The 25,340-nt window shown below is 43.6% G+C and overlaps 1 protein-coding gene across 4 annotated transcripts in view; it reads left to right on the top strand.

Moving 5' to 3' along the window:
• The first annotated feature begins 1,231 nt into the window (after positions 1-1,231).
• ADGRV1 (adhesion G protein-coupled receptor V1) overlaps positions 1,232-25,340 on the top strand; it is a 627,077-nt gene continuing 602,968 nt past the window's right edge. For 3 of the 4 annotated variants that reach the window (XR_012320105.1, XM_073678624.1, XM_073678616.1), the window contains exons 1-2: positions 1,232-1,530; positions 24,326-24,422. Coding sequence is in view for 2 of the 4 variants with exons in the window: in XM_073678624.1 (XP_073534725.1) it covers positions 24,383-24,422 (40 nt within the window). In the remaining 2 variants the exon portion in view is untranslated. The remainder of the gene's footprint in view (positions 1,531-24,325; positions 24,423-25,340) is intronic. The other variant, XM_073678631.1, reaches the window with a different exon arrangement.

Raw genomic sequence — 25,340 nt, 5'->3', positions numbered from 1 at the left:
GCGTGATGGGGCCTCAGTGATGCGGCTCCTGGCACAGCACATTATGTGGGGCTCCTGGCATAGCTCCTGGCGGGGACCTGGTCTACACTATATGATAAGTATGCACTAAACTCCAAATCCCTCCATTACCCCGCCCCCATATGACCAAAGCCCCGCCCACCCCACCCCCTCCTTGCTGGGCCATGGAAAAATGATCTTGCTTCAAGCCGGTCCCTGGTGCAAAAAAGGTTGGGGACCACTGGTTTAGGGTATGCTGAAAAGCAATAGCTTATGTCCTTACATTAGGATAGCACCCCAGGGTACCTACAGCAGATAGTGAGGCAAATATTGGATTTGTAAAATTCAATCATGCAGCACATGTGCCCCCAACATGTTTCACCGATATATCGGCTTCATCAGGAAAACGGACATTAACGTAAAGGGACAAATGGAACATATCTTATTTAAAAATGTATTGGAGACCCATGTGTCAGTGTTTAGGATTATTGATATTCAGTACTAGGGTCCTGGATTCAAGCCTGACCAAGGTTAACATCTGCATGTTTTCTTTGTGTATGAATGATGCTGTAGATTCTCCAAAAACATGCCAATAGGTTGATTGACTTTTTTAAAAATGTGGTGTGCTTTATGTGTGTTTTATGTGATTAAGATACCCTAATGAGCATAACAACAATCTCTATACTACTCGGTGGAATATGAAAGAAAAATATAATTATATTCTGCATATTTCTATGTTATATTTAGTGAAATGTAGCTTTCATTTGACAAAATATTTAGAATACTTACTTTTCCTATTTCACTATTAAATATTTGCATTCTAACATAACTCGATTTAATTACAAATATACTGCATTTTTTCTCTAATTTTCGCTGAATTAGTGATAATTGACCGTGTTACTTCAGGGCCTGCAGGATACATTTATATGGCAGCTTATCAATATAAGGACAACAAAGGGATGAGGTCAGTCAATATTATGTATCAACTACATAATAATAAGGAAATAATTTGTTTAAACAACATTCCTAAATGCTGGAGTGGAAAACATTGCACTTAAGCATTCCCAAGTCTAATAAATCTTAAAAGCTTCAATATTGATTCAATGAAGTGAATGGCTGGATCATTTCTGGGAGGCTCTGACAAGTGGACAATTGCTTCCATGGTTACATTTTGATATGCAGTGTGGTCAGTGTGCTTTGTTGGGTTCCTCCCCCCTCCATTGAAGTAAAATAACAAACCACAGGAGACCCTGCCACACATGGTGAGCATCATCCTGGAGCAACTTAAAAAGACCAAGCTGACTGGTCAGAAATAAGCCTTCTTCTACACTGGGACTTTTGAAACAGGGAGAGAAAAAAAAAAATCTTGCTGCACACATTGGGTTTTGATGGATAGACACATTTTATCATGCAGCGGAATAAAGCTGTAGCCGGCATTTCATGTTCCCTCTAGTCTGGAGAGGAGTGTGAGCGTAACAAGTAGGACGACTACATCAATTGCTTCTACGCTTCCAACATCCTGAACATCTGAAGGTAATGTCTTTATTTATTTCTAGGTTATAGGACTTTGGGACTTTCATATAGGAATATATATTTTGATTGCAAGCTAAATATCTCACATGAGTCTGGAATTTGTGCCACACGGGCAAAGTTTTCATTTGTATTTTAATTACAAGTCATTTGTGATTTGTAATAACTCAATAAGTAATCTGCCGCCTTCAAGGAAGTTTGTTTTTTTTTATAGACAAGGAATACAGAAAAAAAAATTAGGAGAGGTTAATACTGGATACAAAAGAGCTTCTTTATCAGGTCTTCGTTACAAATTACCTGCTGTAGAAGATGAGAAAAATTATAAAATAATATATAGCGATGCAAACAATATAAATAAAATGGAAAAAAAAATAGTTTTGAGCACAGTAAAGTGGAATCCGGTGTAGAGATAATGAAATACAGCAGGAGGGAAAGGGAACATGTGGAAGAGACTATATTTTTACCTAATCATAGGTATGACCTATATATAGAAGAGAAAGGATAGTGCATCCAGATTAGTTTTGTCATAATGAGTGACATAAAACCCAAACAGATGTTTTTGCCAAGAGTTCCCAATGTGTTGGCGGTGATGTATTTCCCTAAACCAATCTGTTACAGTGGAAGGATGGAGACTTTTTCATGATATAGGACTCAAAGTGCTGTCAGGAAAGCAGAGGGAACTTTTTTTTTAGAAGATTGAATTAGGTGGGTAGCATACAAAGCTACTACAAACTTTGGTCACACTGTCTCTGTAATTTGCTTTCTCTTTGATAGTTGATGAATATTTTTTGTGAACAAATAAGGATTAAAGTGGCGGGATTTTCTAAGGATCATGGAAAAATCTGTAGCATTAATTGAAATCTTAATAATCTGTGACATGAGAGATTTCTAAAAATGATTTGAATTCAGAAGCACCTTAATATAATTTGCCTTTCGATTGAAAGATCTGAACGTGAATGTATTATTTATAATGGAGGACTATTGTTCTGCCTCAATAAGAAATGTATTTGAAATTTCATATATATATCTTAAAAAAGTAATTTGAGTCTTGCGTGGTTGTAAGATCATCCTAACATCTAATATATCTTCTAGTAGTATAGATATAAGAAATCCTAACCAGATTAAAGTTATACCCATCATAAATGGGGATTACTTCTAAGGGAATTACCTATTAGTTTCCTCAACTTTATGAAGATTATTGTATTACTGTGTTCCAAATATTGCTGCAAATGTGAATAATGCTTAAGGTTACAGCTTGGTTTATTATCATTGTATCTTTAAAGGTTTCAATTCTAATGTTTATCTCCCATTAATTGAGATATAGCACATAGTTTAATAGATGGGAACATATTCAGAAAAAGGGGGAATACTTAGAAAACAGTGAGAAAAAAGTTGTGCAGTGCAGAATATATTTACATAGTAGTTATTTACTACTGCATGTTTTACTTTTTGTTTTAGATGGTGAAATCACTACACATATTACATTATTTATTACATAACTGTAGACGTTTGTCTTATAAACTATTTAAGAATTGAACTCATGATTTGTATTTCTGTACAATTGCTTGTATTTACTGGGTACTACACAGATTAAGTACACGTTTGATGAATATACTTCTGTAGGCAATATGTGCATCTGTGATGGCCTCTTCAATATTCATTAGGATATTGGTTTATCACCTTTTCTGTTGTTGGTATTAAGGATTAAATATACTTTAAACTTTTTTATGCGGAAAAGGAGGGTACTTATTTCAAAGTTTGCTTTCATTTATAAATAATTAAATATATGACATGAAAATAAATTTCTTAAAATAATTGACGCATAGTTAATGAGGCTACGAAGCTAATTAGAAGCATTATTGATATATTTCTTGCAAGGCAATATTGTAGATCCTATTTAGCCCCTTTGTACGTGTAACTATTGGAAAATATCACCCCTAGCACTGGTATGTTTTTTAGAACAAATAACCAAATAAGCATGACCTTAGATACCACGATCCTCACGCTATTCCTATTCCTCTATTTTTTAAAGAATTTTCTTATCTCCTTTTAATCACTTAGCCAAGCTCTTAGTTGAAAGGGCTCAGGTACAGTGAGAAATCTCAATCTCCAACTCATCTCAGTTGGCCTTTATCTTCTACCTCTTTCTATAGGACATCATCCATTGAGCCCCCAATCAGCTTTCAGCTAAAATAAAGTTACATTGAAATATTCCACCTTCAGTAAGACTCTAATCACTTAACGCAGATTTTGTGGAATCTGATTCCACTGTGACAGTTGAGCGTTCACTGGGACCCTCTCATATTGTGTTGGCATCAGACTTGAGTAAAAGAGCAAGATATAGATCGGTATACACTGAATACTAGGAAAAAAGTAACTAGGACCGCTGTAGGATGGACTGTCTTAAATTATGCATCTTAAAACAGTCCTAATTACATGCTTTCTATGAGTCAGTGTATGTATCTATACCTCTTGCTCTATTTAGTGTTGAGCGAGCATGCTCGTTTAACCCTTTAAACGAGCACGCTCGGGTTCTCGCCGAGTATTTTGCCTTGCTCGGCATTTCCTTTACTGTCGCCGCAGCTGCAAGTGTCATGGCTGTTAGACAGCTGTGACACATGCAGAGATTGCCTGTTCGACAGGACTGTTCAACAGGCAATCTCTGCATGTGTCACAGCTGTCTAACAGCCGTGACACTTGCAGCTGCGGCGACAGTAAAAGAAATGCCGAGCAATCCAAAATACTCGGCATGCACCCGAGCGTGCTCGCCGAAAGAGTTAATGAGACATACTCGCTCAACACTAGTTCTATTGCTCTTGGTGACTACCATTAGGCCACACTTCTGCATAGACTAATAGTTAGCTACAGATAGCAGATCTGGAAATATTTGTAACATCCCTTGTCGTCATAGGAAAAGATTGACTCCCCATGATTACGTTGTTGAGGGTCAGTGGTCTGACAGAGGAAGTTTCCTTCCTCTGTCAAACAGTTTAGATGCCGCAGTCACTTTTGAGCCTTTAAGGGATAAATGGTCAGTAAACACTATACTGGGGAGGTTATTAAATTGACGGACCCTGCCCAGGATTTCAACTCCTTAAATTCCAACATCCATTCCATTATCTAAGACACATAGAAGTATGCAGATAGATGTAAGTTACAGGAAATAACAGAAGCTCTGATTTTCATTTAAACTAAATGGTGTTACTGATTTCATGTCACAAATAGAATGATTCCTTTGGACAGGTAAAACATTGATTTTGGACACTTTAGAGCACATTTCTCAAGTTACAAACTAGAAATGATAGTATACCAAATATATGCAGGAACTTAAAGAAGCAGTCCAGCCATTGTTTAACCATCTCTTCATCACTCACCTGATTGTCACAATCTGCCCTTCTCTTATAGTAGCTATAAAAAGTCTTCACAACCCTGTTAAAATGCCAGGTTTTTGTCATGTAAAAAAAAATCATACGAAGAAGAATCATTCTGGAACTTTTTCTGCCTGTAGTGTCACCCACAACCTGTACAAATCCATTGAGAAACAAACTGATATAATTTTAAGGGGGAAATAAAAATAAAAGTAAAATAATGTGATTGCATACATGTGGTTGGCTACAACTAAGAACACCTTTTGTATTCGACATGCATTAAGAGAAACTCAATTCTCTAGTTTGTCTTGGATTTTATTTTTTATTTTTTTGTGCAGAATAAAATAAAGCTCAACAGTTATTTTATCCACGCAATTGTACTCAATGTCACTTCCTTCCTCTGCATAAGTGTTAATGCCCTCTTAGAATTTAGAATGTGGTTGTGTTCAGAATTGGCCACATTTAAACTCATGTTCAATAGTAGTCAGCTGTCTTCATTTACAGTAATACTAATTGAATCCACATAAAGTTTATATATTCTAGTAGGATTTTCCTGAAATCTTCTAAGCTGCATTTTATAACACAAGCCATGGTCCATAAAAAGTGTACAACACAGCAAAGGCATCTCATTGTTGAAAGTTATCAGTAAGGTGAAGGATAATAAAAAAACTACCAAGGCATTAGAAATACCACAGAACCCTGTGAAGACGGTCATCAAGAAGTAGCTTAAAGGGAACCTGTCATGTCAAAAAACGCTATTAAAGGGAACCTTTCACCAGAAAAAACACTATTAACCTGCAGATATGGGGTTAATCTGCAGGTTACTAACCTGTTTCCACCTCCTAATTTCACTGTTGGTATAGTATTTTTGGGTTGATATGTAGTGCCTTTTGGCCTCCAAACATGGTGTGTATTATGGCATTCAAAGAGTTCAATTTTAGTCTCATCTGACCAGATATATTCTCCCAGTATTTCACAAGCTTGTCTAAATGTTGTTGAGCAAACTTAAAACGTGCTTGAACATGTTTTTGTTCAGCAATGGAGTCTTGCGTGGTGAGCATGCTGTCACGGGTGTGTCGCCACGAAGATCGTCACGATTACACAGCCTGACTTCTCGCAGCTGACTTTTTGGTGCTTTGTGTTTTTCGGCAGTGAGGGAGTTAATTCTCTCTCTCTCTGTGCTAGACGAGGTCCAGCCTCGCCCAGCTGCAATCAATGCTGCTGTAGTGAGACTCCTTCAAATGCCTGCTGGTCTGTTAGGGAAGTGTCGGTGAAAGCATTTCATGCAGACTAACAGAGCGGATCGTGGTATTTGGAGTTTCAGAGATAAGTGCATTTGGAGTGTTTTTTCCCTTCCTCGCTTTATCATTTATCTCCTTTCCCGTTGGTGTTCCCTCTGTTGTAGTTGTGTAGTTTTTGTATGCAAGGTGGTTTTGGTTTTTCCCTTGTACTGTCTCGTTCGTCTAAGTACTGTGTGTGGGCATATTATTACTTGTCCCCTTTTGTTGTGATCGGGGTCCTTCTCAGGACTAGATTACTTAGGTGCAGGGATCCTCAGGAGGTAGGGGTTACGCTGGCGGCCTGGACCTCTGTACCTTTAACAGTACCTCCAGGTTGAGGGATTAGTCAGGGCCCCAGCTTAGGGTCAGCTTAGGCCCCCTACCTCCAGTATACAGAGACAGCGTGACATTTTCACCGACCACTTAGTTTTTCTCCAGCTACCATGGATCCAGTAGCCGGTCTAGCTCGGCAGTTGCAGAGTTTGTCCATGGAGCTGGCGGACGTTAGGTCCAAGGTTTTGTATCCTCAGGAGCAAGCCGGACCAGAACCTAAAGTAGCTCTCCCTGACAGGTTCACTGGGGGGCGGGACAAGTTTTTTGTTTTCCGGGAGGCATGCAAGTTGTACTTTCGGCTGCGGCCTCGGTCATCGGGGAGTGAAGAACAAAGGGTGGGAATTGTCATCTCGCTCCTACAAGGGGACCCACAATCTTGGGCGTTCTCTCTTCCCCCGGGCTCCCCGGCTCTCCAGTCAGTGGATAGGTTTTTCGCTGCTCTGGGACTCGTATATGATGACCCAGATCGGATCTCCCTTGCTGAGTCTAAGTTACGTAGGATTCAGCAGGGAGATCGTCCGGCGGAGGAATTCTGTTCGGAGTTCCGTAGGTGGGCCACGGACACCCAGTGGAATGACCCGGCTCTTAGGAGCCAGTTTTGTCAAGGTTTATCCGACAAATTACAGGATGTGTTGGCACAGTATGACTCTCCCGCGTCACTGGAAGCCGCTATGGCCCTTGCTATTCGCGTTGACAGACGGCTTCGGGAGAGGTGCGGGATAACTCTACCCCCTGTGATGACTCCACCTCCTACAAGGTCCCCTCATATGGTGGTTCCCCTGGTCAGTCCAGAGGAGCCTATGCAATTAGGAGGGACATCATTTCGGGGGAGGGGACCGGTGGTGCGCCATAAGACAGGAAGGTGTTTCTTCTGCGGGAGAAAGGGACATTTTATTGGAGGGTGTCCATCCCGTCCCTTGCAGAGTGAAGAGTCGTCGGAAAACTGTTGATCCCAGGTTGTGTGGTGGACGGCAATCTGGGAGTAGGTATTTCGTCCCTAGGTTCGTCTCAGTTTCTCGTACCGGCGGAGGTGGTGGTGGGTATGAGAACTGAGAGGATATCTGTTCTTCTGGATAGTGGGGCCGGGGCTAATCTGGTTGATGCTCGGTTTGCCCGGGTTCAAGGTATGCGATTGAGTGAGTTGGCTAAACCCATCCCCATATTCTCGATCGATGCCAGGCCTCTCGGTCAGGGAAGTTTTTTGCAAGCTGTGCATGACGTAAAACTTCAAGTGGGGGCGATACATAAAGAACTGTTGTCTTGCTACGTGTTGGAGGGTCTTCCCACTCCTATAGTGTTGGGCCTTCCTTGGTTAACTAAGCATAACCCGGTTATTAATTGGCAAACCAGAGAGATAAGCCAATGGAGTAAATTCTGTAATAAAAACTGCATGAACACGGTCATCGGTGCGGTTACTCCTTGGGTCTTACCTCCATTTCTGGTGGACTTTGAGGATGTATTCTCGGAGAAAGGGTGTCAGGAACTACCTCCTCATCGCGAGTATGACTGTTCTGTAAAACTGCTCCCTGAGGCCAAGTTACCTAAAGCTAGGTTGTATAACCTTTCTGGTCCTGAGAGGCAGGCCATGAAGGATTATATTTCAGAAAGTCTGGCTAAGGGGCATATTAGACCTTCATCTTCACCGGTGGCTGCGGGGTTCTTCTTTGTTAAGAAGAAAGATGGAGGCCTACGCCCTTGCCTGGATTTCCGTGAACTTAATCGGATTACGGTCCGAGATCCGTATCCGCTCCCACTTATTCCCGATCTCTTTAATCAGATCGTGGGCGCCAAATGGTTCTCTAAGTTGGATCTCAGGGGGGCGTACAATCTGATTAGGATGAAGGAGGGGGATGAGTGGAAGACGGCGTTTAACACTCCGGAGGGGCATTATGAGAACCTTGTCATGCCATTCGGTCTGACTAATGCCCCGGCGGTGTTCCAACACTTTGTTAATGACATTTTTCGCCGCCTGGTGGGACAGTTTGTTGTCATATATCTGGATGATATCTTAATTTACTCGCCGGATCTGGTGTCTCATCAGGAGCATGTTAGGCAGGTGTTACAGATCTTGCGGGATAATAAACTGTATGCCAAATGGGAAAAGTGTGTGTTCGCCGTACAGGAACTCCAGTTTTTAGGCTTCCTGGTTTCAGCGTCCGGTTTTCGTATGGACCCTGGGAAAGTGCGGGCAGTTCTTGAGTGGGATCGGCCAGAGAATCTTAAGGCACTACAACGTTTCCTGGGGTTTGCTAATTATTACCGGAAGTTCATTCGTAATTTCTCGTCCATGGTTAAGCCTCTCACAGACATGACTAAAAAGGGGACGGATTTTTCTAGGTGGTCTGACAAGGCTTGTCAAGCATTCTCCTCCTTGAAAAAATGTTTTGCCTCGGCACCCATACTCATTCAACCTGATGCGTCACAGCCATTCATTGTAGAGGTAGACGCTTCCGAGGTAGGGGTGGGAGCAGTATTGTCACAAGGTTCGTCCCCTGGTAAGTGGCATCCGTGCGCCTTTTTCTCTAAAAAATTGTCGTCCGCTGAGAGGAATTACGATGTCGGCAATAGGGAACTCTTGGCCATTAAGTTAGCTTTTGAGGAGTGGCGCCATTTTTTGGAGGGGGCAGTCCATCCGGTCACCGTCATCACCGATCACAAGAACCTGCTATATCTGGAGTCCGCGAAACGTCTGAATCCCAGACAAGCTAGGTGGTCATTGTTTTTTACCAGGTTTAATTTTGTCGTTACATATCGTCCTGGGACAAAAAATGTAAAGGCGGATGCCTTATCTCGTAGTTTCCCTGGGGCCGGGAATACGGACGACCCGATTCCTATCCTTCAGGAGGGGGTGGTGGTTTCGGCAGTATGCTCTGAGCTGGAGGAGGAGGTATTGGAGGCTCAGGGGGACGCCCCTGTTGGACCTCCGGGGAGACTGTTTGTTCCAGATCAGTTGCGACAAAAGGTGATCGAGGCACACCATAACTCAGTTTTTGCAGGACACCCGGGGAGTAGAGCAACTGTGGATCTCCTCTCGCGACGGTTTTGGTGGCCTAACTTACATAAGGAGGTGGTAACTTTTGTCGCGTCCTGTGGGGTTTGTGCGCGCTCTAAGACCTCACATACCCGTCCGTCTGGGGCCCTCTTACCTTTGAAGATCCCGGAGCGTCCTTGGACTCATCTGTCTATGGACTTTATTACGGACCTCCCTCCGTCTTCGGGTAAAACAGTCATACTCGTTGTAGTGGACAGGTTCAGCAAGATGGCACATTTTATCGCTCTTCCGGCTCTCCCTAATGCTAAAACTCTTGCGCAGGTGTTCATTGGGGAGATTGTGAGGCTTCACGGGGTACCCTCCGAGGTGGTGTCTGATCGGGGGTCTCAGTTTGTGTCCAAGTTCTGGAAGGCGTTTTGTGCACGGCGGGGGATGCATTTGTCGTTCTCATCGGCTTTTCATCCTCAGACCAATGGTCAGACGGAACGTATGAACCAGAGCTTGGAGACATATCTCCGGTGTTTTGTGTCAGAGAACCAGGAGGACTGGGCTTCTTTCTTACCTCTGGCAGAGTTTGCTCTTAATAATAGGCGGAGCGAGTCCACTGGTAAGTCCCCGTTTTTTGGGGCATATGGTTTTCACCCCCAGTTTTGTACTTTCAGTAGGGGGGGCTCTTCGGGGGTTCCTGAGGAGGAACGATTTTCCTCATCACTCGCTTCAGTATGGAGAGGGGTGCTGAAGAATCTGAATACTATGGGGAACCGATACAAACGTATGGCTGATAGGAGGAGAGTGTCTGGTCCGGACCTAAGTGTGAACGATCTGGTATGGTTGTCTACCAGGAATATAAAACTTAAGGTTCCCTCCTGGAAACTGGGTCCCAGGTTCATCGGGCCGTACAGAATCAGTTCTATTATTAATCCGGTGGCATTCTGTCTTGACCTCCCCCCTACGTTTAAAATTCACAACGTGTTCCACAGATCGTTGCTTAAGAGGTATGTGGCGCCGGTGGTACCGTCACCTTTACCTCCCCCTCCAGTGGTGGTCAAGGGTAACTTGGAGTTCCAGGTATCGAGGGTCATCGATTCACGCTTTAATCGCCGGTCCCTTCAGTACCTGGTTCATTGGAAAGGGTATGGTCCTGAGGAGAGGATGTGGGTTCCTGCGTCGGATATTAACGCAGACCGATTAGTTCGGGCCTTCCACACGACTCACCCGGATAAACCTGGCCCTGAGGGTCCGGAGGCCCCTCGTAGAATGGGGGGTACTGTCACGGGTGTGTCGCCACGAAGATCGTCACGATTACACAGCCTGACTTCTCGCAGCTGACTTTTTGGTGCTTTGTGTTTTTCGGCAGTGAGGGAGTTAATTCTCTCTCTCTCTGTGCTAGATGAGGTCCAGCCTCGCCCAGCTGCAATCAATGCTGCTGTAGTGAGACTCCTTCAAATGCCTGCTGGTCTGTTAGGGAAGTGTCGGTGAAAGCATTTCATGCAGACTAACAGAGCGGATCGTGGTATTTGGAGTTTCAGAGATAAGTGCATTTGGAGTGTTTTTTCCCTTCCTCGCTTTATCATTTATCTCCTTTCCCGTTGGTGTTCCCTCTGTTGTAGTTGTGTAGTTTTTGTATGCAAGGTGGTTTTGGTTTTTCCCTTGTACTGTCTCGTTCGTCTAAGTACTGTGTGTGGGCATATTATTACTTGTCCCCTTTTGTTGTGATCGGGATCCTTCTCAGGACTAGATTACTTAGGTGCAGGGATCCTCAGGAGGTAGGGGTTACGCTGGCGGCCTGGACCTCTGTACCTTTAACAGTACCTCCAGGTTGAGGGATTAGTCAGGGCCCCAGCTTAGGGTCAGCTTAGGCCCCCTACCTCCAGTATACAGAGACAGCGTGACACATGCATACAGACTATGGAGGCTGAGTCCATTACTTATAGTTTTCTTTGAAATAATTGTACATGCTGATTCCAAATCTTTCTGTAGCTCTCCACACTTGGTCATTGGCTCTTGTATAACTCTTCTGGTAATTCTTTTCACTCCCTTCTGAAACCTTGCGGGTAGCACTTTTTCGTGGTCGGGTGAGATGATGTTCTTTCCACTTCTGGATTATGGCCCTAACAGTGCTCACTGGAACTTTCAGCAGTATACAAATTCTTCTGTAGCTAATGCAGTATGTTTTGCAACAATAAAGTTATGAAGGTCTTGAGACAGCTCACTGGTTTTACCCATCATGAGATGTTTCTTGTGTGGCACCTTGATAATGAGACACCTTTTTATAGGCCATCAGTTGAATCAGATGATATTATTTTTCACTAAGTGGCAGGATTGCTTTCTAATTACTGATAAATTTCAGCTGGTGACGTGAGTTTCCATGTCTTTTTGCACCTCTCTGTCTTCCTGTGTTCAATAATTTTTCCCTGTGTCATTTCTCATTATTACTAGTGATGAGAGAACGTGCTCGCCACTGCTCGGTACTCGCCCGAGCATCACGGTGCTCGACAAGCTCGGCGAGTATTTCCGTGTTGCTCGGGCCGGAACTCGGGTCCCCTCCCTGCATGTTTGGCGCTTTTTAGAGAGACTTTTTAGGATTGTTGGTTGTGGGCATTACAGTGATTGGCTGGCCACACAGCGTCCTCAGGTCTATATAAGACCTGGCGCAGCTGTGTTCATCACAGTCTACCCCGGAAACAGGCAGAGTAACGAGAGGTGCTGCTGAGTCAGGGAGTGATTTGCTTATTTACACTTAGTATAGGTATTCCACAACATATATACAGTGGGTACGGAAAGTATTCAGACCCCTTTAAATTTTTCACTCTTTGTTTCATTGCAGCTATTTGGTAAATTCTAAAAAGTAAAAAAAATTTCTCATTAACCCCTTTAAAGCCCAAGCCATACTAATACGTATCTGCGCCCTGGGCTTTAAGAGCCTGATACGTATTAGTACGTCTTTGCGATCGCGCCCGCACACACTGGCTGTGCGGGCTCGATCGCCACCGGGTGTCAGCTGATTGTCACAGCTGACACACGGTGCTATGTGCAGGGAGCGGTCTCGCACCGCTCCAGGCACATTAACCCCCGCAATGCTGCGATCGAAGTCGATTGCAGCATTGCGGGGGCAAGGGGAGGTGATCGGGATACTCACCTCTCCTGCCGGCATCCAGCGATGTCTGCCGCGGCTTCCCGGATGTTGCCATGACGACCCGATGTCGTCATGACAATCCGGGTCACCAGACAACAGGAAGATATTTTGGTCATGCGCAGTGCATGACCAAAATATCTTCTGCTTCTGCAGCGCTGACAGCCTGTATAGCACAAGGATGGTGCTCCATCCCTATGCTATACAGGCGATCAGAATAAAAAAAGTGAAAGTCCCATAGTAGGACAAAGAATAAAAGTAAAAAAAAGTGTCAGAAAGTGAAAAAAAAAATTGTTAAAATATTAAAAAAAAAAAAAAATAATCCACCAAAAATAAAAATATAATGTACCCATCAATAAATATTATTATGAAAAAAAACAAACAAAAAACAATAAAAGTACACATATTTGGTATCGCCGCGTCCGGAATGACCTGACCTATAAAACTGTCCCACTAATTAGCCCCTTCAGTGAACACAGTAACAAAAAAAAATAAAAAACGAAGCAAAAAACAATGCTTTATCATCATACCACCAAACAAAAAAATGGAATAACACGCGATCAAAAAGACGAATATAAATAAAAATGGTACCGCTGAAAATGTCATCTTGTCCCGCAAAAAACAAGCTGCCATACAGCTCCATCAGCCGAAAAATAAAGTTATAGCTCTCAGAATAAAGCGATGCAAAAAAATAATTTATTCTATAAAATAGCTTTTATTGTGTAAAAGCGCCAAAACATAGAAAAACGATATAAATGTGGTACCGCTGTAAAGAATAAAGCTACCTTATCAATTTTACCACACGCGGAACAGCATAAAAAAAAAAAAAAAATTCTTGAATTGTTGTTTTTTGTTTATTCTGCCTCCCAAAAATCTGAATAGAAAGCGATCAAAAAATGTTGCGTGCCTGAAAATGGCACCAATAAAAACGTCAACTCATCCCGCAAAAAGCAAGCCATCACATGACTCTGTTGGCCAAAATATGGAAAAATTATAGCTCTCAACATATGGCTATGAAAAAACTAGATTTTGCAAAAAAAATGCGTCTTTTAGTGTGTGACAGCTGTCAATCATAAAAACTCGATTTGATTCTGGTATCGCTGTAATCACACCGACCCGAAGAATAAAGTCGTCTAATCACTTATACCGCACGAGGAACGGCATAAAAAATAAACTCTCGGGTTGGGGTTGGGCTAGGGTTGGGGTTGGGCTAGGGTTAGGGTAGGGCTAGGGTTGTGCTAGGGTTAGGGTTATGGTTGGGGTTAGGGTTGGGATTTTTTTCAAAAGTAAAAAAAAAAAAAGACGATATGGCGACTAGTGTTGAGCGTAAGTGCTCGCTACTTGAGTTTGCATCGGGTGCTCGAGTGACATGTTCGAGTCTTCGCCCCATATGCTTCTTGGCCAAAAAAACCTCACTGGGATTGCCTGCCATGCATGAGCGAACCCCACATGTATTTTTTGGGTGTCTAATAACCGTAAAACATGCGGGCGGGGACTCGAGCATGTCACTCGAGCACCCATGATACATGGTGCATACCCGATGCAAACTCAAGTAGCGAGCACTTGCGCTCAAGACTAATGACAACTTATTCAATATGATGACCTAATGTTATCAACTTCTGTGTCGTACCTCTGGGTTCAAAATGTTTACTATACCCCTTGATAAAATCCTTGAGGGGTGTAGTTTCCAAACCATGGTTACTTGTGGGGGGTTTCCACTATTTAAGCACATCGGGGGCTCTCCTAACGCGACATGGCGTCTGCTCTCGATTCCAGACAATTTTGCGTTCAAAAAGTCACACAGTGCTCCTTCCCTTCTGAATTCTGCCGTGCGCCAAAACACTGTATTTTCCCCACATATGGGGTATTGGCATGCTCAGGAGAAATTGTGAAAATTAAAAAATTGGGGCTAAAACATCATTTTTGTGGAAAAAGTTAGATTTTTTTATTTTCACGGCTCCATGTTATAAACTTCTGTAAAGCACTTGGGGGTTCAGGGTGCTCACCACACATCTAGATAAGTTCCCTAAAGGGTCTAGTTTCCAAAATGGTGTCACTTGTGCGGGGTTTCCACTGTTTAGGCACATCAGGGGCACATCCGCTAATTATTCAAGCAAATTTTACATTCAAAAAGTCAAATGGTGCTCCTTCCCTTCCGAACCCTGCCGTATGTCCAAGCAGTGGTTTTCCCCCACATATGGGGTATCTGGTACTCAGGAGAAATTGCACAACAAACTGCGTGGTTCAATTTCTCCTGTTACCCTTATGAAAATGCAAAATTGGGGGCTGAAAAACATTTTTGTGGGAAAAATGTGAAAATTTTATTTTTACAGCTCAATGTTATAAACTTCTATGAAGCATCTGGGGGTTCAAGGTGCTCACCACTCATCTATATAAGTTCCCTGAGGGGTCTAGTTTCCAAAATGGTGTCACTTGTGGGGGGTTTCCACTGTTTGGGCACATCAGGGGCTTCCCAAACGCAACTTGACGTCTGCTAATTATTCAAGCAAATTTTACATTCAAAAAGTCAAATGACGTTCCTTCCCTTCCGAACCCTGCCGTGCGCCCAAATAGTGGTTTTCCCCCACATATGTGGTATCTGCTTACTCACGAGAAATTGCACAACAAATTTTGGGGTCCATTTTTTCCTGTTACTCCTGCGAAAATAAAAAAAATTAGGTCTAAAGTAGCATTTTTGTGAAAAAAAGTTAAATGTTAATTTTTTTCTTCCACATTCCAAAAATTCTTGTGAAGCACCTGAAGGGTTAATAAAGTTCTTGAATGTGGTTTTGAGCACCTTGAGAGGTGCAGTTTTTAGAATGGTGTCACTTTTGGGTATTTTCTGTCATATAAAGACCCTTCAAAGTGACTTCAAATGTGACGTGGTCCCTAAAAAAAAAAGGTTTTGTAAGTTTTGTTGGAATAATCAGAAATCGCTGGTCAACTTTTAACCCTTATAGCTCCCTAATAAAAAAAATTTTAGTTCCAAAATTGTGCTGATGTAAAGTAGACATGTGGGAAATGTTATGTATTAACTATTTTGTGTGACATATCTCTCTGATTTAAGGGCATAAAAAGTCAAATTTTGGAAATTGCAAAATTTTCAAAATTTTTGCCAAATTTCCGTTTTTTTCACAAATAAACGCAAGTGATATCTAAGAAATTTTACCACAATCATAAAGTACAATATGTCACGAAAAAACAGTTGCAGAATCCGTTGAAGCGTTCCAGAGTAATTACCTCATAAAGTGACAGTGGTCAGAATTGTAAAAATTGGCATGGTCATTAACGTGCAAACCACCTTGGGTTGTAAAGGGGTTAAAGTACACTCTGCGCCCCATCTTGACTGAAAAAAAACAGAAATTAGAAATTTTTGCAAATTTAATAAAAAAGAAAAACTGAAATATCACATGGTCATAAGTTTCCAGACCCTTTGCTCAGACACTCATATTTAAGTCACATGCTGTCCATTTCCTTGTGAGCCTCCTTGAGATGGTTCTACTCCTTCATTGGAGTCCAGCTGTGTTTAATTAAACTGATAGGACTTGATTTGGAAAGGCACACACCTGTCTATATAAGACCTCACAGCTCACAGTGCATGTCAGACCAAATGCGAATCATGAGCTCAAAGGAACTGCCCAAGGAGCTCAGAGACAGAATTGTGGCTAGGCACAGATCTGGCCAAGGTTACAAAAGAATTTCTGCATTACTCAAGGTTCCCAAGAGCACAGTGGCCACCATAATCCTTAAATGAAAACCAAACTGAGCAATCGTGAGCCTTGGTGAGATAGGTAAAGAAGAACCCCACGATCACTGTGGTTGAGCTCAAGAGATGCAGTGGGATGATGGGAGAAAGTTCCACAAAGTCAACTATCACTGCAGCCTTCCACCAGTCGGGCTTTTATGGCAGAGTGGCCTGACAGAAGCCTCTCCTCAGTGCAAGACATATGGAAGCCTGCATAGAGTTTGCTCAAAAACACATGAAAGACTCCCAGACTAAGAAATAAGATTTTCTGGTCTGATGAGACTAATATAGAACTTTTTGGTGATATTTCTAAGCGGTACGTGTGGAGAAAACCAGGCACTGCTCATCACCTGCCTAATACAATCCCAACAGTGAAACATGGTGGTGGCAGCATCATGCTATTGGGGTGTTTTTCAGGTGCAGGGACAGGACGACTGGTTGCAATTGATGGAAACATGAATGCGGCCAAGTACAGAGATATCCTGGATGAAATCCTCTTCCAGAGTGCTTTGGACCTCAGACTTGGCCGAAGGTTCACCTTCCAACAAGACAATGACCCTAAGCACACAGCTAAAATAACAAAGCAGTGGCTTCAGAACAACTCTGTGACCATTCTTGACTGGTCCAGCCAGAGCCCTGACCTAAACCCAATTGACCATTTCTGGAGAGATCTGAAAATGGCTGTCCACCAATGTTCACCATCCATCCTGCCGGAACTGGAGAGGATCTGCAAGGAAGAATGGCAGAGGATCCCCAAATCCAGGTGTGAAAAACTTGTTGCATCATTCCCAAGAAGACTCATGGCTGTACTAGCTCAAAATGGTGCTTCTACTCAATACTGAGCAAAGGGCCTGAATATGAGCATGTGATATTTCAGTTTTTCTTTTTTAATAAATTTGCAAAAATTTCTACATTTCTGTTTTTTTTTCAGTCAAGATGGGGTGCAGAGTGTACTTTAATGAGAAAAAAATGAACTTTTTGGAATTTGCTTCATTGCAGCCATTTGGCAAAGAGTGAAAAATTTAAAGGGGTCTGAATACTTTCCGTACCCACTGTATATATACATATAAATATATATCCATCTGAACTAACAGTCCTTCTAAGGACTAATCCAGCTGCATATATTCAGTGGTGATAGCAGGAGTTAGGCAGGCAGGCAGTGTATGTGGCAGACTGCAGTGCATATAACGCAAGAGGGTCCATTGAGGGTCCTGTCTGCTGCTGCTGTAATAATTACAGATATTTCTAGACATAGCCCCAGATATCAGGGGCCAGGGGAAATTTTTGTTTAGCTTAATCCTGATTATTTGCTTAAAAAGCAATCCAGAGTGCACCATTTTTTCTGATCCATTTGCTTGTTAGCACTGCAGAATACAGCCAGATCTATTCCATATTTCAGCGATAAAAATGTAGAAATTTGAACTGAACGTGGAAAATATTGGCCTCCTTTTCCATTCTGTTGTAGTGTGTCAGTCAAGCTATTCACACTAGGTGTCGGTGAAGAATAGTATTAGTAAATTACAGGCCTGCTATTTAAAATCATGGTTCTCTGTCAGACATATCACCTATAACAGTGTTTGAAAATCAGCCATTTCTTCCTTCCTTTCCTTTGCAGTGTGTTGGTCAAGCTATTCACACTAGGTCTCTGTGTAGAATAATATTAGTAAATTACAGGCCTGGTATTTAAAACCGTAGTTCTCTGTCAGACGTATCACATATAACTGCATTCCAAAATCAGCCATTTCTTATGAACGTGGAAAATATTGTCCTGCATTTAAAATGGGCAATGTGCGTGGCAAGGGACGGGGAAGTGGACGTGATGGTGCATGCAGAGGCAGAGGACATGGCTATGGGCAAGCTGAAATTGTGCCACAACAAACACCCACATCTTGTTGCTCGACCTTCCTGTCCCAATTACTAGGGGACCGAAGTACACCACTATTGAACCCAGAGCACTGTCCAAAGGTTGTTGGTTGGATAGCAGATAATGCTTCCAGTCACTTTGCCACCACCACCACCCTGTCTTCCACACGGTCAAGTCTCAGTAGCCATGAGTCTGGACCGCATATTCCTCACCCTGATCCTCCTTTCTCCCACCATGCCGAGTTCTCAGACACAACTGATCCCACACTTGGACACTCAGAAGAGCTGTTCTCTTTTCCATTTGTAGATTCGGGCCTCTCGCCGGCCAGCTTCAAGCGAGTTAAGAGGAGAACGCGTGTAACGATGCCCAAATATTGGAGCATCCACGGTCACACGAAGGCAATGGTTGGAGAGTGCAATTACTGTCGCAAGAGGTGGATGATGATGAGACACATTTGCCAGAAAGTCAGGAGGGGGACCAGGGTGCGGAAGTGGAAGACGAGGTGGTGGATGATATAGTAACTGACCCAATCTGGCAGGGGGGCATACAGAGCGAGGACAGCAGCACACAGAGGGAGGGAGGCTTAGCACCACAACAGGCAAGAAGAATCAGTGTGGTGGCCGCAGACACAAGGCGGGAAAGCGTTCCTCTTAATACCAAGATGACGGAAGTTGCCAGTACAACTGTTAGGTCTTCCAGAGTCTGGTTGTTTTTTAAAGATTCTGCAGAAAACCCCAAAAAAGCCATTTGCACCACCTGCCAGGCCAGGATCAGTAGGGGTAGCAAAACTAGCAGCCTGACCACCACCAGCATGATCAGGCTCATGGCAGCAAAGCACCCGACTAAGTGGGCCGAAACCCAGGGTCCAGAAACGGTGTCTGCGGTTGACACCACTGCTTCTTCCGTTGTTGTGCATGCAAGCCAATCCCCTCTCCATGGCACATGCCAAGATGCCTCCCGCCCTGCATGTGTCGTTGCACACTCTCAACTAGCACCATCAGCAAGCATGTCCTTGTCCCAGCGCAGCGTTCAGTTGTCCCTACCCCAGTCCTTGGAACGCAAGCGCAAATACGCAGCCAACGCCCCACAGGTTACACTACTAAATTTACACATTTCACGAATGCTTGCGCTCGAAATGTTGCCTTTTAGTCTCGTGGAGATGGAAGCTTTCCGCAACTTGATGGCGACGGCCGTCTCTCAGTACTCGGTCCCCAGCCGCCACTATTTCTCCCAGTGTGCCGTCCCCGCATTACACAAGCACATGTCCCACAACGTGGATTGGGTGACAATGAGGAAGAGGAGGAATAACAGGAGCTAGTTTCCTGCGCTACAAACGGTACTAACTGCACAATTGTCATACCGTCTGTTCAGTGTGGATGGCCAGAGGACAGGGAGGAGGAAGAGGAGAAGGAGGATGAGGAGGAGAGCATGGTCACTCATCCTCTTGGGAAGGACACGGAAGTCTTGCCTGTTAGCAGTCTGGCACACATGGCTGAGTTTATGTTACGCTGTCTTTCCCGTGACCCTCGCGTTGTTCAAATTTCGGGTGACAGTCATTACTGTTTGGTGACACTTCTAGACCCACGCTACAAGGAGAACTTGTTGTCTCTTATTCCCTTGCAGGACAGGCTTAATAAAATGGTGCAGTACAAGAAGGCCCTTGTGGCGGAATTATTTAAAAAATTCTCATCTGAAAACGCTGGCGGCAGAGGTCACAGTTCGTTGGACAACCAAGGAGTACAGGGGAGAGAGAGACACAACTTCAGTCCAGCAGAGGCAGGGGAACACTGTCAAAGTTCTGGGAGAGTTTTCTCAGACCCTCCCATCGTACAGGCCCTGAGGCGCGGGGTATTCTCACAAGGAGTGCAAAGTTTGGGAAGAGGCTAAGGACGTCCTCCGTGATTCCTCTGTGCCTTATAATTATTGGGTATCCAAGCTGGACATGTGGCATGAACTGGCTCTCTATGCCTTGGAGGTCCTGGCCTGCCCTGCCACTAGCGTTTTGTCAGAGTGCTTTTTTAGTGCAGCCGGTGGAATTATAACTGATAGGCGCATTCGCGTGTCAACTGAAAATGCTGACAGGCTGACTCTTATCAAAACGAACAAGGGCTGGATTAGGCCAGACTTCTCAACACCACCGAATGATAGTAGTGTAACATAACCTCAAATACAGTGGTTTTTTTGGGGGGGAGGTCTAACTCTATTCCCATGCACTTCTGTCTTCACAGCCAGACATGGGTATACACTTCCTGATTTTATCTATTTGCTCTTGTCCCCCTCCTTCTCATCCTCATCCTCTACATCCTCCTCCATATCACCACCATATCTACCATATCACCGTCACCATCTACGTCTCTTGCAAGGTACAATTGGAGTTCCTCCAAATTTTTGGCAGCCATTACATTCACTGCATAGGCAAACAGTATGGGAGACCCACTTTCTAATAATTGGAACATTGTTTCCAGGAGGCCTTCCGACCTCTATGTCTCTTGCAAGGGGCGCTGGAGTGCCTCCACAGTTTTGGCAGCCGTTGCTTCACTGCAAAGGCAAACAGTATGGGAGACTCACTTCCTTATAATGGGAACATTGTTTTCAGGAGGCCCTCCGACCTCTACGTCTCTTGCAAGGGGCGCTGGAGTTCCTCCACATTTTCGGCAGCCGTTGTATTCACTCCGTAGGCAAACAGTATGGGAGACCCACTCCTTTTTAATGGGAACATGTCGTACTTGTTACGCTCGCGCCCGGACTGACTGGCGTGAGCGTGATTAGTGATCCCACAGTACCATGAACCGAGGAGTGCCTGGAGGGGCGTAACTAAGTATCAACCCGATCCGACCAAGGTCGCACGGCGGCTCAATCGACTCCGTGAACCAAGGAGGAACCGAGCAGAGGGACCAGGTGCTACTCTAGGTCAGACCCCGGTCACAGCTGTTGACCCACACCAGGGAATGCAGGAACAGGCAGGTTAGACTGGCATGTAGACAGGTGGGTACTGGCAAACACGGCTGGTATGCAAACAGGTGGATATTGACAAGCACAGCTGGTATGCAGACAGGTGGGCACTGGCAGGCACGGCTGGCGTGCAGACAGATGGGCACCGGCGGGCACCGCTGACATGCAGAGAGGCGGGTACTGGCAGGTAGAAACGCAGGCAGGATAAGGACCTGTACAGACTGGGACACAGGAACCGAGCCGCAGGTGCGGTAGACAAGCTGAGCAGAGCAAAATCCGCAGATGCGTTAGACAAGCTGAGCAGAGCAAAACCCGCAGATGCGGTAGACAAGCTGAGCCGAGCAAAACCCGCAGATGCGGTAGACAAGCTGAGCCGAGCAAAACCCACAGATGCGGTAGACAAGCTGAGCAGAGCAAAACCCGCAGATGCGGTAGACAAGCTGAGCAGAGCAAAACCCGCAGATGCAGTAGACAAGCTGAGCAGAGCAAAACCCGCAGATGCGGTAGACAAGCTGAGCAGAGCAAAACCCGCAGATGCGGTAGACAAGCTGGGCAGAGCAAAACCCGCAGGTGCGGTGAACAAGCAGAGTGGAGCAAAACCGCAGGCGCGGTGAACAAGCAGAGCGGAGCAAAACCGCAGGCGCGGTGAACAAGCAGAGCGGAGCAAAACCGCAGGCGCGGTGAACAAGCAGAGCGGAGCAAAACCGCAGGCGCGGTGAACAAGCAGAGCGGAGCAAAACCGCAGGCGCGGTGAACAAGCAGAGCGGAGGAAAACCGCAGGCGCGGTGAACAAGCAAAGCAGAGCGGAACCGCCGGAGCAGTGCGGTAACCAAGCGGAGCAAAGCGGAACCGCCGAAGCGGTGAACAAACAGAGCAGAACAGAGCAGAAAGTGAAGGCCGACAGGACAGGGCTCTGTTCACATGGAACAGACTGGAAAATACAGGAAGATGGTTAGAACACAGGAGGTAGATACGGAGGAAGGGAAAGGGGACAAGCAGAGCCAGATACACACAAGGTACTTACAATGAAGTAGCGAGTGGACACAAAACTCACAACCAGAAGTACAGAGACAACGAGTTGGAGTTAGGTGCAAGTTCAGACACTGCAGGCAAAGGGAAGGTACAGACATAGAGAGAAACAAGTAACGGGCTAGGACACTGTTCAGACAGGAACTGAACCGGGAATAAGATACAGGAACGAGCCTGGGAACTCAGCCCCCAGGGTGGCAGAAACAGACTAGAAGTCAGAGATACAGGTAGCGGCCCTGGGTACTCGGCCCCCAGGGTGGCGTAAACAGAGTCAGGACAGGACCTGGCAACTAACAGTTGCACAGAACACAGACTGTAAGAAAGTGTTGCTCAGGCACCTCCCATTGGGTGGAGGGGGTTTAAGTATTCAGTGACTCACAGCAGTAGGCTGGGGACACATTAGGACTGTGCACACAGTAGCTATAAGAAACAAGCAGAAAGCCGCGCCGACGCCCTTAGCAATCAGACAAGAGACATGGACAGAGCAGGTACTGGAGAAAAGAGTGCAGCATGGACTGACAGGTAAGATTGCGGTCTTGCATAGTGGGAAGTTTTGTTATTGACATGTTTATTTCCTTTTTGTGTATTAGTACAACAACAAAAAACAGAAAAAATAGGCAAATTGGACATAACTTCACACAAAACCCCAAAATGGGCCAGACAAAATTGTTGGCACCCTCAATTTAATGTTTGGTTGCACATCCTTTGGAAAAAGAACTGCAATCAATCGCTTCCTATAACCATCAACAAGCTCTTACACCTCTCAACTGGAATTTTAGACCACTCTTTATTCACAACTGAAGGCATGGCTTGATGATTAAATTTATCGACCAAGTGCTGTAAATTTATGGCACTTTATCCTGGGATTTAACCCTGCGGCACTGTAAATTTATGGCTCGGGGTTAAAGCTACTTCTACTGCAACAAAGCTCCTGCAATCAGACATAGCCGGGAACTCTGGGGTAAAGACAGGAGCCCTCTGTTTCTCTTTAGATATTAAGCGGTTAAGAGGCTCAGTGATTCTCCAAGATGCTTCCATTGTCTTTTATTGTTGCTCCTATCACTATTCTTCTTTTCATCTCTTCTTGATGAGCCAATTAAAGGCTGTGTACACCTTTGCACATATTATTTTTAATTGTTCATTTGCTTCCTAAATGGAAAGTTAATCAACTTTCCAAATAGTTTTAATGAAAGATGTTCTAAAATTTTGCTACTGTAGAGTGCCTGTAAATCCTTTACTTTGCTCTGAGTAATCTGCTATAATGTTACATGTGTCAGAGCTCCTGGTTCTAATAGATCTCAACTCCTCTTTCCCTTCTTTCAGTGTTAGTTATAGCAGCAGAGAGGGGATTTGTACACTGATCGCCATTGTACAGGGAGATTGGAGAAAACAGGCTACAGAAAAAGACGAAAGCGCACGAGTTGGTAATACGTAGAGTATTGGAGCTATGCTGATCTAGGAGTTACAGAAGGCAGCAGTTCTCTGGATACACAGAGAGCTCACATCCATCCTATATTACTGGAAGAGGTGCTCAACAGTTGGAAACTTAGATCAGGTTGCAAACTGCTAATCAGGAGGTGTGAAAATGAAGGAAAGAAGTTTGCATAGCCTTTAAGTCTTGTAAAATGTGTAGGAGATTTCTTGAGTATTACTTGGGAGACAACAGAATAGGAATAGGGTCAGGTTTGTGCCTAACATCTGTGGTTGTTTTTGTTAGGGTCTTTTTCTCGGAAAAACACACCAATGTTAAAGTGATATTCTTCAATAAGTACGCTCAAAGCAATTGACTTATAGCAAACAGACTTTCCAAACCCTAAAAATTTTGCTTTGCTGCAAATGTTACCTATTGCGTTTCTTTAATGCCAAATTAAAGGAATTTTAGTGAACTTGTAATTGCTGAAAACTTATTCTGGACTTTTGTATGTGTAGGAACAGTCCTTGGTTATTAATGTGTTGTCTGTAATGAGGTAAAGGCAAATTCTGGTAAATACGTAAAATGATTTCAGAAAATGTTCTTGTGTATTCATTATTTATTATTACATTATATATCGTTATTATATTTTACCCAATTTATAACATTTGTTTTCATGTTCTGTTTCCAGCCTTGTGGCATGTAAATATTCAGAAGCAGGTTCAGTTCTTGGAAGTGGAAGAGAACCATGGGGAGAGAGGTACATCTGTATCTACAAAGAGGCACAGGTGTTGTACCAGATAGCTTTTGTTTGAAACACATTATACAGATTTGGTATAAGTTGAATGTTGTGCAATAATAACAAGTACCAAAACATCTGACCAGTTTAAGTCTTTGAACTTTACAAGAAGTATCGATAATATTTAAAGTGGATGTAGCATGGAATGCAACAATTTATAAAGTAAATTTACCAATAATTTATCTATACATTTGAAGTAGGTCCCTAAATATATATAAAAAAATTCCCTTAAATATGATATTAAATATGTGTTGGGGTCTGCAGTAAATGGACTGCCATATTATACAATCACTTTACAATCATTGACCATTTAATCCACTTTATTAGGAGGTGCTGACTAGTGTTTACTTTTACATAACCAATGTATTTTTTAAATACATAATTTATCTAATTATTGATTGATTAATTACCACCATTTTCGTCCTTAAGCATAAATGATCATTAAAGAGGACCTCTCCAAATTTTTCATGTTGAACTGAACACACGATGTAATATTGGCTGCAAAGTAGAATAAAATGTTTTTGATTTTTTTTTTTTCAAGAAGATATAAGTGTCATTATATCTCACACACTGAGAAACTTGCTCTAAGCTACGGTGGGGGCGTGTTCTTTCTCCAGTGTGTTGCTGCCTGCTTATGATTGGTCAGCATCATACAAGGGGAAGAAGTACACGCCCCCAGTGTAAAAACTATCTGATAACACCTACTGAACTTAACAAAAGTTAACTCATTAGGGGCCTAAATCCTTTGATTGCTAACATCTCTGCTTTGGAGAGGTGAAATAAAAAAAAAAAAGTTTTAATCAACTCTGCAGCCATTATTACTTTGTGTGTTAGTTCAACATGAAACATTTTGTGAAAAATCCTCTTTAAATATTAAGTTAGCTATTGTGCCCCTACTATCCTGTAA

Source organism: Phyllobates terribilis, unplaced genomic scaffold, assembly GCF_046119375.1.
Source record: "Phyllobates terribilis strain yellow unplaced genomic scaffold, ASM4611937v1 Scaffold_1__5_contigs__length_1240528914, whole genome shotgun sequence".
Classification (NCBI taxonomy): Eukaryota; Metazoa; Chordata; class Amphibia; order Anura; family Dendrobatidae; genus Phyllobates; species Phyllobates terribilis.
Note: the sequence above shows the minus strand (reverse complement) of the source record. Positions and strands in the feature narration are given on the sequence as shown.